The sequence below is a fragment of the Aptenodytes forsteri genome, unplaced genomic scaffold, assembly GCF_000699145.1.
Source record: "Aptenodytes forsteri isolate BGI_AS27 unplaced genomic scaffold, ASM69914v1 Scaffold88, whole genome shotgun sequence".
Lineage (NCBI taxonomy): Eukaryota > Metazoa > Chordata > Aves > Sphenisciformes > Spheniscidae > Aptenodytes > Aptenodytes forsteri.
Window position 1 is genome coordinate 2,203,525 of NW_008795948.1, and position 12,717 is coordinate 2,216,241.

General features: G+C 36.5%; 1 protein-coding gene across 1 annotated transcript in view; it reads right to left on the reverse strand.

The window, feature by feature from the left end:
• The window catches only part of HTT (huntingtin), an 85,515-nt gene that overhangs the window by 51,698 nt on the left and 21,100 nt on the right, over window positions 1-12,717 (reverse strand). The window contains exons 11-22 of the mRNA XM_009285380.2: window positions 12,464-12,544; window positions 11,680-12,044; window positions 9,728-9,851; window positions 9,124-9,242; window positions 8,104-8,215; window positions 6,553-6,693; window positions 5,720-5,878; window positions 5,535-5,632; window positions 3,815-3,954; window positions 2,916-2,979; window positions 2,428-2,528; window positions 830-976 (exon numbers count right to left, since the gene is read on the reverse strand). Of these exons, the coding sequence (XP_009283655.1) occupies window positions 830-976; window positions 2,428-2,528; window positions 2,916-2,979; window positions 3,815-3,954; window positions 5,535-5,632; window positions 5,720-5,878; window positions 6,553-6,693; window positions 8,104-8,215; window positions 9,124-9,242; window positions 9,728-9,851; window positions 11,680-12,044; window positions 12,464-12,544 (1,651 nt within the window). The remainder of the gene's footprint in view (window positions 1-829; window positions 977-2,427; window positions 2,529-2,915; window positions 2,980-3,814; window positions 3,955-5,534; window positions 5,633-5,719; window positions 5,879-6,552; window positions 6,694-8,103; window positions 8,216-9,123; window positions 9,243-9,727; window positions 9,852-11,679; window positions 12,045-12,463; window positions 12,545-12,717) is intronic.

Consider the following 12,717-nt stretch of genomic DNA (forward strand, 5'->3'; position numbering starts at 1 on the left):
AACAGTAGATCAACTCTCAACACCTAACTAGGTGCTCTAGAAACCACCACCTATTTAGCATTAGTCATTGCTTTTGCTCAAATCCATCTAACATTTTTGCATGTTAACAAACTTTGGATTATTGCTGTAGAAAGATTATTGCTGTAGAAAAATAGTTATTTTGTACTTGAAATAAACACAGTGTCCACGAAGTTTTATTGTTTCCCTACTACAGCATATAAATCTTCAGTGACACGATCAAGATCATGTATGGAAAAGGTACATAATTTAAAACCTTGTATGACAAATTGATAGAAGCAAAGAGTCCCCATAAATATATACAACTCATACTGTCTATAAGACATCTAAACAGAGGAGTTTAGGAAATTATAGTTGGCAGCAGAAATACAGCGACAAGATGACACTGTCAAAATTAGAAGGCAGTACAGACTTCTGCAACCACAATCATTAAACAGGATGTGAAGTTATAAATCCTGATCAACATACCTGAAGAACAATAATGTATACATATGATTAGCTTGCAAAGCTGCACTCACTTGTGTGCAATTTAATAAACAAATAGGGTGACCTCACAATGAAAAGAAAGTTTATCACAGAACAATGACTCCCTACAATCAACGTGTGAGCACATCACTAGTAACTCACACACAAGTTTATACTTTAAATACCAGCGTTTCTGTGGAGCCTAGAACTACCACAGATGCTCCTGCAGATTGGAAAAAGAATTCATAAGCACGTGGATTTGCAGGACTTAAATATGATTCTAGGCATTATGAATTGAAATTTGGGTCCGTGTTCCTTTTAAAGAAAGACAAGTCACATAACATACCTGGTGATAGTGCTCACCGCAAAGTGAGATGGGGGCTGCGTTTCATGCATTAGTAGTTTCAGGTAGACACTGCTTTGGTCTCTTGCTACTGCCACAACTGGATCAGCCTGTCCTTGATCACAGTTATAAAATAGCTTTGGAACAAGCCTTAATGGTAATTGTCAAAAAGGAAAAGTATTATTCAGAAGTTATTTAATATACAATTTAAAGTACATTTAAAATACATTTCATATACAATTTGGAAAGCTGCATACACTAGACATATCAGATTGTAAATAAAAACCATTACTAAAACTCATACTGTTAAGCTGAATTCACTTTTATACAACTGCTCTTCATTATAATCAAGGAGCTCAAATCAGAACAAAGGAACTGCTCTAGACACATGGTAGTTAAAAATATTTTATAGACCTACATACCTATACACACTAAAACGACCACTTTGCTAGAGAGTGTTTCTCAGTGTTCTCCTATCTCCCCAGATATTTTCCCCATGGATATCTGTGTCAACTAAAAACTAATTTCTACCCGAAAAGGAAAATTTTTCACCATCTGATTTCTAAGCAGCAAAACTTAAACATACAATAAGATCCAGTCTTCTTGAACAACAAACACTTTCAACTTAGACAACAGTGAAAAACTACAGTGCACATTTTTTAGAAGTTCACTGACAGTACATCCAATGAATGCCCATACTGGACGTTTCAAGGGGCTTCTGCAAGCTTGTAGCAGATTTCTTGGGCAGTTAAGTCTTTTCCAACTTTAACACACATGCTGTCACTAAGTCAACATGAAGATACAGAAAAACTCCAACTTGTTAGTTGCTGAATAAAAGCAACAAATACTATGATGCAACAGTTAACAATTTCTCTGCTGAGCTGTTTCTACAATACAAATGCTTTTAAGTGGCAGAATTTTTAAGGTTTCATTGTCCTTTATTTGTTATTAGGAATGGACAGCAATTAATAGTCTGAAAAACTAGGAAAGAGACTCCTCTGACAATAAAATATTCCAGGAATTCAGTATTAGATGCTCCCAACTTCTTTAGACATAAAACTTAAGTCCTTGAATTCTAATAAATAAACTACCAACTAATCCTTACTGTTTGGTGCATTTATCTGGACAGCAATTGTAACCGTAGTAGGTTACAGCAAACAGCTGCTTTTTAAACAAGATTAGCTACTTTACTATAATCAGAGAGCATGGAAGTTTTAAGATACACTACTTATAACCATGTGGAAACTACAATGTTTGCGAGTTAGGACAACTCGGTAGAACAGCAACATTTTAAGTCCAGCTACTGTCAGGATACTGAACAAATCACTTCAGCATGCAGAAAACTAACTTGACGAAGTGACCCTCAGAATGTAATACAGTTAAATGTAATTGTAGTGCTAATAAAAAGCAAAGCACAATTGCCTGATGATTCAGAATGATGCATGCTCCAGGTACCATAAAGCTGCATTTGTCTCCTGTCCCTCATTTAAACAAAAATATAAAAAAACCCACTAAGGGATTATTTTAATTATAGGTACACAGTAACATGTCAGTATCTTTCTAAACTTTTCTTTTTTAAAAAATAAAACAAATATATATACCTCATTAATGAAGCTGCAGCTACATGTCTCACTCTTGGATCTTCATCTCCAAGCAGACATATTACAACATTATTAAGCACTCTCTCCTGAAGTTTTAGTAGCTAGAAAATAAGTTAGCACAGTAAAGTTCATCGAGCGTTTTCATCATTTCACCAGATTAAGATAGTTAACAAGTGAGATTTCATCTGTCATACAAGTCTGTAAGACAATCTTTACCTTAACATTACCAGATACCCTATTTAAATACATAAATGCCAACATTTTTTTAAAGTTTAAAAAAAACACAACAAAAACCACACACACTAAGATATCTGAATCTCAGTAGTAAAGTATCTTTCCAATTGTAACAAGTCTCAGAACATGAGCCTACTTACACAAAACATACTTACAACAATTATCAGTGTTGACAGAATTTAAACATGAAGTGCTGAAATTGCACTGGTACCTTAATCCAGAAACACAATATACTGATTCAATAATTTACTTACACCAGTATAATGATGAACACCTCTGTGCAAGCTCTCAGCTTTTCCTTCCAAGAAGCTGACTAGCCTATGGTAAAGTAGAATTTAGAGTACATTAGTTAACATTAAAGGTTATTTCTCCCTTCAGTGCTCTGAGGGTTCTTTTTATTTGTTTATTTCTTAAAAACATCACTGCAGGGAAAATGTAAAAAAGTAAACACACTTTTGGCTATCTTTAGAAGAGGTAAGCAATTGGCTAAACTACTATCTGGCTACTGTAACAGAAGAATTACTTTTCTTTAGTTAAAAAACATTATTTACACATTGTGATTATAATTGTATTTTTTTTCCCCCATGCACGTAAAAATCAGATTGTTTTAAAAAGACGGTAAGATATTCCAAATATCACTATTCAGAAGGAGTCCAATTTTGTATAACTAAAGATAACTTGAAGAACTTTGATATCAACACCTTTTGTCTTTCAGCTTGGAAGAACCTGTAGAGAATGAGAGAACGCCAGAAAAGGAAGTCATATTCATTTCAGTGTAACAGAAACTGAGCAACAGAAGAGAGCTGACAATAATGGAGAACAAGTCAGGGACTTTTTCTTTAAAAAACCCACACAACTGGAAATCAAGTTAGTGTCCAGATTATACGGTCTCTGATCACAGATTTACAGAACACTTGATACAGACCACTGAACTAGAAACTCTATACAGTGTTACCAGGATCAGGCTAGGTAGTGAAGACAATGGTAACTTGACAAAGGAATTCATACAGTCCTTGTATGATGATTGGCCTGAATTAGTTTTATGAAACTCGTTAGTATTTCAGAAGAAACAGCTCCATTTTGATTCCAGTTTCCTATACACAGCATCTTTGCACTGCAGCTACAACACTGACAGAAAAATATGAACACTTACCGAAAATCTACCTCTGCAAGTGTTTCCAAAAGTTCCGTCCTTACTAGCCAGTATGAGCTGTTCTTCAGTGTAAGGAGGTCAACAATCAGTTGTAAACCTAGTTCACTGTAACTGCTACTACATAAGCTCATGATGCAATGCTGAGAAGAAATAAAAAACTTTCAGTTATATTACAGAAAAGGTTCTCTGAATCAAAGTATGTAAGTGATCATAAAAATCTGTTTTATTTAGAATACTAAAAAAAGTTATTGCTTAAGAGCTAGGAGAAGTACCAGAGCTAGGTACTTTGCAAGGCTAGGACACTAGCTCCACGTGAACTGCTAAAACCTGCTGCTGAATTTAAATTCTGGAGAGGAACAAACACCTCAGGGACCAGATGACAATCCTCCAAAGAGTAAGGTCTAAAACTCACAGGGCTTAAACACCACAAGCACTATACTCTTATCTGTTCAAAAAGAGTCTCTCCTAATTTCCACAGGGTATTTTTAGACACCTGGTTCTGATTTCCAGAAGTTTTTCAAAAAGTCATACCTCCTCATTTTAATGACTGTTCAACTATATGCAGAATGTGTGATCTTTGGAAAAAGTTATAGAAATCTATACTACACTTCTACGTCTTAACTACACGAAAATGTACTTTCTTCTTTGGGGATTAACAACCCAAAATGCTTTTGAACATTTCTGCCAAAAGTTATGAAGTCAGGCTACATTATATACTGAGAGAAAGAAAAAGTCAAAATTGGACAGTATAAGTTGCCTGAACTGAACACTTCTAGTGAAGTCTTCTAAAAAGCCATAATCATAAGTGTAATCATACATGAAACCACTATATACAAACAATAAGATCATGGAACAGAAAGTTAAAAAGATAGCATCGTTTAACAAACTGGATTTCCTTCCCTCAGCTGCATCACAGACCCCTCCTCTTAACACATGAAATCATACTTTCCATACATTAACTATCTGCATTTTACTAAAGTTAGACTTTGCCTCACTGACCCATAAGCTGCAACAGAGGCAGATACCCTGTGCCTCTCCCCAAGGAATTAATTTCCCTTGCCCTCCAATTTGTCCTTGTTCTACTTTCTTGGAAAATTCCTCAAGGAAAAGCTCACTCCTTCACCCTTCTGTTTTTTCACAGAACACCTTCGACAGATTTTATTACAGAAATAAAATTCACATGCTCTAAGTTCCACTCACAAATTCAGCTATCATCTCTATTTTAACAATTGCCTGATGGATCTTTCACCCAATTTGAAACACACACTTTCCTGAGACTTTCCTCACTTTTAGAAATTATCATTTCAGAAAATAATCACTATTTTACTTGTCATTTCTCACATTTAATTTTTGCTCTCCAAATACAGGCTACAACCAGGTGTTACATGTTCACACTTCCCTGTTTCGGCTAGACAACCTTTCTATCTAATGCACTCATCCTATTGTTGGTTAATGTAACATTACAGCTCATACCAGTACGTTTATGACTAGAAATACCGTGATTAGATTATACTGCTACTTGATCTAACCAACATAACTATTTTCCAGCTGTTTTGTTTCTCCATTTCTGTGCCTGAATCCATGTTTTCTACAATAGAGTTCTTGGGGAAGAAGTCATTTTTTGCTCCATGTTTATACACCTGAGCATAGCAGGATCCTAGTCAACAAATAACACCCCTGTGATCTGTCGTGGTGCAAATAAATTACTACTTCTGCTTACCCTCACAGCTGTACAAGCCAGTTTGCATGTAACAGAAGACTCATCTTTCAGCGTTTTCTGTAACAGAGGTATGCAGTCTACCAAGGAAAAGAGATTTCCTAACAAAAAAAGAATTTAGAGCAATGAAACAAAAGAAAATTTTGGTTTCTTTAAAAAAAAAAGACACCCTTAAAATAAATTGTTACCTGTTGAGCTTCTGACATGTATTAGCCATTTTTCCACATCAAAGCGGGATTTAATTAGAATGGAGTTGACAATTGTTCCACACAGAATGGCAGTAGCTCCTCGAATCTGGGGATCTCCATGGTCAATGTAGTTCAGAATATCTGATACATACTGCTCCTCTATGAAAGTAAGTTACAACTACTTTATTTTAAAAATACTAGTCTTAGTCTTAACTGATCCCTAAAAATGTTTCAGCGGAGGTACTAATTATTGTACAATGTCAACATAGTCACAATGCGCCCACCTTAGTTCTACCTTTCAGAGATCCCTTGCATGTAATCTACAGATCATTCACACCATCCAGACCAATGATCACATTAATGATTTATTTCAATTGTACACAAAATGCTCTGGGGAAATTTAAGAGTTTTCGTCAACATTCCACCTTTGCCCCTATCAGTATCAAACCAGTTGAATACTCCAGGTCCCTGCTGATCATATTCCAGCATTCATAAAAATGAACCTAATAGCTTAGAAACCATCTATAAGATGGCCTGAAATAAATTAGAAGAAACCATTTATAAGATAAACAAGCCACCCCTATACAGCAGTTTTACTAAAACAGGTTCAACTTGTCAGAAGCTGTACAAGCTCATCCACTGAAACTTAACTCTTACTACAAAAAAAAATCTCACCGTATGTGCTACTAGCACAGGCAGCACGTTCATTCCAACTGGTGCAACCTTTGTTTGCAAATACTGAATTGGATTTAGAGGTTTCAGTATAGATGCTGCCTCACTTATTCGAAAACCCAAACACACTATCAAAATGGAATATGTGAAGTGCAACATACCATACTCTTCTCCCATTGCTTCAAGGGGTGTTTTATACAGTTTGCTGAAGAAAGACTCAGGATGAAGCGCAATGGCTGCTCCAACACAACTTACTGCCAAGGCTTTTACACTGACTCTCACATCTCTATCAGGAACTAAAGCTGGGGAGAAGAAAAAAAAAAAAGGAGGGGTGTATTTAAAAGCTTCCTGAATTGTTTGAGTTAATTAATAACTCTGTGTGATATAAATAGCTTATCCCGGACAAAAAAATATGAAGGCAGAGCAAGTAGTTCCAGTTTATCAGAGGCAGCAGTTATACACAGCTTTTTTTGTTTCAAAAAAGAAAAAAGATAAATAACTAATAACCCCACACACTTCTAACTCACTTCCTTCATTGCTGAGAATACAGCTACTACATTGTCTTTCCAAGAACACTACATTAGCAGAGCACATGAACAAATAAGTTTAGAAAAGGGAAAAAGAACGAATTATCTTAAATGCTCACTTCAGCCATACATATAATGACAGATACACACATGCCTGTGACATGGACTTCCCAGGGAAAAAAATGGAAGCAGCAGTGTATGCCATAAAGGCTTTCTAGAAAACCCCTACTAATGTTTTATTACTATGCTGAAAAGGTAAATAACTCCTCTTTTGAGCCCCAGCAGCCTCCTCTAACAATCACTTACTGTCAAAAAGCTTCTCTTTGACAGTCACACATGAAAAAACACATGAAAAATGGCCACACTGACACAAATGCTATAAGATGTTAAAAGAGGAGAAAAAAGTTCAACTTGAGATTTCAGCTATGTCTTTGAAAACCTTAGGTCAATTCTCTGATTTACTACAGCTGAATCATTTAAAATCTGAAGTTACATTTCCCAACACATATGGATACAACAGCACTTCCTCTACCTGAAGTACATTCAAAAAAATTAACACAGAATTCAAACACAACTGAGTGATAAAGCTAAAAAAGATACTGTTAATCTTGTTTTAATTAAAACAAATTAGGCATTGTAAACAAAATCAATTGTAAAAATATTATGACAAGTACTTGAAAGAACTATATTCTTCTGAACTTGTTTTTAGGAGCTTCCACAGAATGGACTGCAACTCACAAAACTGTTTCCTTACTGAGGTATTGATACTTTTACCGTGGACAAACTGGGCACCCAACACTGATAAAAAGAAATACTGGTATTAGATTGTCTTCGTAGCTTCATATAATCTATAAACCATCATGGCCCCACAGGTTAAGTCTCATGAGAATTTACAAATTGTAAACGCAATTAAGTATTTGACTTACAGGTTAAGTTACCATAACATTTCTTTAGACACCTAATGGTTCAAAACAGGATTAACTGTAAAATGGCATAAATTTAAGTGTTTTTAGGTTTTCTTCTGTACTCTGTGTGATCATTTAGATCAGGACTGTCACAGAAAAACCCCACCCCTGAAATCTCCAATAAAGCGAGATTAAAAACCAGACAGAGTAAACCGATCACATTTCCAACTTTGTACGTTGAGAGACACAATGAACCAATGAGTCTTGAACAGAAACTTACCTCCTTTCTCCCCAGTAAGTAGAAAAGAGGCTGACAGAAGTCTAACGCAGTGCACTAAAGGAGCAGAATTTCCATCGGTATAGTGACCTATGTCTCCCTTTACCCTGGAGGGCTATTGAAGGCAAATAACAAATTTCGTATAGATAAAAATTAATCTTCAATTTAAATAAAGCATTAAGCACAACAAGATTTGGAAATACTGCACATCCCCAAATGTATAAAGGTTGTAATATAAAATGCGTTTAATACATATTCCAAAAAAAGGCTTTTGAATGTAATGCTTTCGGGAAGTTCGTATCCAGTGTCAGAATTGGTTTAATTTTATCACAGAAGCAACAATCATTCTGTAGATTTTCTGAATTACCCAGACTTGCTGTTTGCATCTGAAGGAGTCTGATAAACCACTTTTTGTCACCAATGATCTTAGGAATTAATTACTTTTCATACAAAGTTTCCAAAGTTGTTTCCGAAGAAGGCTGACCTTCTGTAGTTCCACATTTAGAGTTCCCCAGTAACCCAAGCTGATCTAACTCTGCCTGCCACAAACCAAACTCCTCTTGCCCCAGCTCAGAACAAGGTCCAAAGCTAAAGTCAAAAAACCATAAGAGGAAATCAGTAAGCTGTGGTTAGAATGGCATGAGCTTCTCCGCAGAAAGAGAGGCTCGAAGAGTAAGACATAGTAACTTCTGAGGAGATCATAAAGTTACCTACACAGCTAGCAACGTACCCTACTAATGCACAGACAAAAGGGGGTTGTGTTCTCATCAGTTTGTCTTCTGTTATGGTTTTGCTGGTAATTGCATTCAAGATATCAACACTTGTGTATTCACCTTATGTTAAATGAAATTCAGGCTGTAACTCAGATTTACTATTCAACCTTAAGTTATTTTGACCTATAATGAAGCACACCACATATGCAGGCTACCCACATTTACCACTAATTTACATCATCATAACTTTAATTTTTTTTTTTAAACTTTGTTTTAAATTTTAAATGAGACCCCTGTGACTACTTCTCACCTTATTTTCATGATCACCAGGATCTGCCGCATCTTCTTTTGATGTAAATCTATCTACGCTGCTATCAGAAGGTTGCCTACTATGGCTTATGGTTTTCAACAGGTGAGGCTGTTGAAGAGCTTTAGAAAAAGGCAATTCATTAAATACCATTTCAGATGCAAATTAAAAGCACTTTAATTGAACTTAATCATACAAACATGAAAAATAAATTAGCAGTGATCAAAACAAGTGATTCATTAGAAGTGTTGAAATATATTCCTTATTTTACATTTCAATCTAGTTATTTGTTTTTCATATCCATTACATGAGACTTCTGTGCCTTGGAAGTTAAAGTGGTTAAACATTGGAACAGGCTGCCCAGGGAAGTGGTGGAGTCCCCATCCCTGGAAGTATTTAAAAGACATGTAGATGAGGCGCTTAGGGACATGGTTTAGTGGGCATGGTGGTGTTGGGTTGATGGTTGGACTCAATCTTAGAGGTCTTTTCCAACCTTAATGATTCTATGATTCTAAGTTAGACAGCAGATGCGCCTGTAACACCTGCCTTAAAGGTGTCACCAGTTCTGGTAGCACACCCCCCCCCCGCCCCACATTTATCAACATACCAATAGAAGAATTTCTGAAAGACTCTGATGAATCATCTTGGAGAATATTTGCAGCCTCATCTTCCTCATCCTGCAGCTGCCCAATTTGCATTCCAGAATACTGTCCTTCAGCACCCTCCAAAACCTACACAGTGCAAGGACAGGACTTAAAATGACTTAGCTTAACACACAGTATTAAATCTCAAACATGCAGTGTTAGTAATCTAGAAATAATTTGAAAGCAAATGAGCCTGATAAATATTAGTGTACAGCTGCGTGCAGGCCGCAAAGCAGTTCCCCTCCTTCTCCAGCATTTGGGCTAGAGGCCATAGCTACATCTGACAGTCTCCCACTTGAGCCGTGAACTTGGACATTAACAGTAAGAAAGTCGAACACTTAGTGCATTGCTTCCGCTGCAGCTCTCCTTACTCCCTTATTCCAAACACTATCTCTCTATCTCAGCAGTCACAAATCACAACCAACACCTTTACTGTCACAAATTGAACTTGTCCATTGCTGTCAAACTCTCCCATAACCTCACTTGTCCTGGATATGTAAAGGCGAACTGAGAAAATACTGTGTAGGACAAAAAAGGACAAGTAAGTTTGAACATATTTTAATTCCTTCATTTGAAACCAGAGACTACCAAAATGGACACTTCTAGCAGAGAGTTTGACCCTTGGTACCAATGCAATATATAGGCAGTAGGTATATGGAAAAAACCCATAAAAGACAAAAAAATTGGTAACGTTAATAAAAGACAGTAAAAAACATTTCATTGTAAGTTTATGAGAAGACACAAGATACTTCTTCAGTTACTCCCTGACTTTATAAGCAGCTGGAAATTGTTCATTAAAAAGCCCGTGTGTGGGTAAGTGGGACAACCACTTGCCTGTCAATTAGGAAAAAATAATTTTATTAGTAATTACTGCTTGTAAACAGCATGCCAACTGACATATGCAACAGTCTGACAAGAATTTGCAAGAAATGCATCTTGTCAATAAACAATTTGTCAATAAATGCCTGCTCACTTTGGGCTCTGCACTGCCTACATTTAATTCAGACACAATGCAATTATCATCACTCCTTTGGTTCTTGAATCCTCACACTTGCAAGAGTATTTGCATATCATAATTGTAAATTTACCATTTTTTGTAGTGGTAAGAGACTATTACTTTTCCAAAGTTACTATCAGCAGACATAAGTCAAAAGTTTGATAATGTTTGAAAAAAGAACTTAAGAAATTCTAAGTTTTCCCTTTTTTGCATTTTCTGCTCTTGCTCCCAGTAATTATATTTTTGCTGTTTTTGTTACAACCTCACAATACACTTGCCTAAGACAGACAAATTTCTTAAAATAGCTATGTTGTATGCACATTTCAGGTGTTTATTAGATATGTAACTGCTACATTAGTAAATCATGCAGTATTTGCTCAGTATAGGAGAAATCCTTACGATGGAATAAAAAGGAAAAAAAATGAGTTGTGTTGCCAAGTGAAAAAGCACAGGCAGAAAACAATGTGAAGCATTAGGTTTCAAAAGTAGTCCTCTATCATTCCAAATAGACTGTTCACCCTTTAACACTTCCATTAGTCCTCCTGCATCAAAACAATTAAAACACCTATACAAAATGAATTATATTCTACTAAGAGGATATATTTATGTCAAGACTTTGATATTGACATTCTTCCAGTGAGTGACAACCTGTTAATGCCTTCAAATGACCTACCCCGTGAACACATTGGTTACAGCTTTGTAGTTTTTAATTACTGCTGAAGTGAAAGTGTTAAAAGGAGGTCAAGCTCTCCAATAGAGGTGTGAGCTGCTGACCTTTCCATTGTTACTAGCTGAGGATGGAAAAGTAGAAGACGAGTAAGTAGATGAATCCAAGTCTGGGCCCTCCATGGAAGAGCTCTGAGATATGTCAGGCCCCTCAGTAGAAGGGGATCCCCCCTCTGCCCGTTGCACACTTACAATTTCAGAACTGTCCGAAGGGGTTACAGCAGAGTCTGGACCTTCTGTAGTAGTCTGAGAGCTATCACTAATTGGTGAGGAAGCCTGTGTACCATCATTCAAGTCCATAGTGGGATCTGACTGGACAGCACTGATCTGACTGGAGCTTCGACTAAGCACATCATCTTCTTCCCCTTCAGCAGCTGTACTTGTCAAATCACAGCTTGTCAGGTCTACAGAGTCTGACTGCAACGTATGTTGAGAACGTGGCTGCTCAGTAATGATATCATGTCCGGTAGAATCAGCAGCTGAACTCCCTACTGACCCAGCTGTCGATACACCTGATGAAGAAGCTAGTTCACTGGTTATCTCGCCCTTCATAGAAGCTGCAAAACACAGACATTTATGAGTCAATCAAGTGTTTAAACTTGTGTTTCACTCTTGATATGGACACCACATACTATGCCACATATTAAACTAGGCTAAGGAAAGAGTATAACTGAACAGTTAAACTACAGTTAGGGAAATAAGCATCTGTAAGATGCCATTCCATCTATACCAGTAGCTCAATATGACAGCCTATCCATTAAAAAACAAAAATGCAGTCAACTTCATTAGGTAAGTGTAAGTTTTATACCCAGGAGTATTTATGGTTTCAGTTTTGTTAGCATGTCTTTTGAGTGCCCATCCACTTCCTAGTCACCATAACACATCACTTCTGTATTTTACATAAAGTAATAAAAGAATGGATTTGTAATGTATAGTAACACAGGTTGATTGCACTGCTAAAGGGAAAGCCAGCTACCTGCAAATGATGCAGCGCTGACATCTGATCGGGTTTCAGGATCATCCTCCAAACCTTCTTCTTCACCAAGAAGTATTTTACCTGAGACGTGATATAAGAAAAACCTTTACAGTTTTCCAAAACTACAGTCAACTTGAAATGCTGAACAGTTGAAGTCAGTCAGATGTGAAGTCTATTTTTAAAAAGCTTATCCAAATCATTTTTCAAAGCTATGACAGGCAACAGACGGAAAAGAAAAAGGAATGAAGAAAATG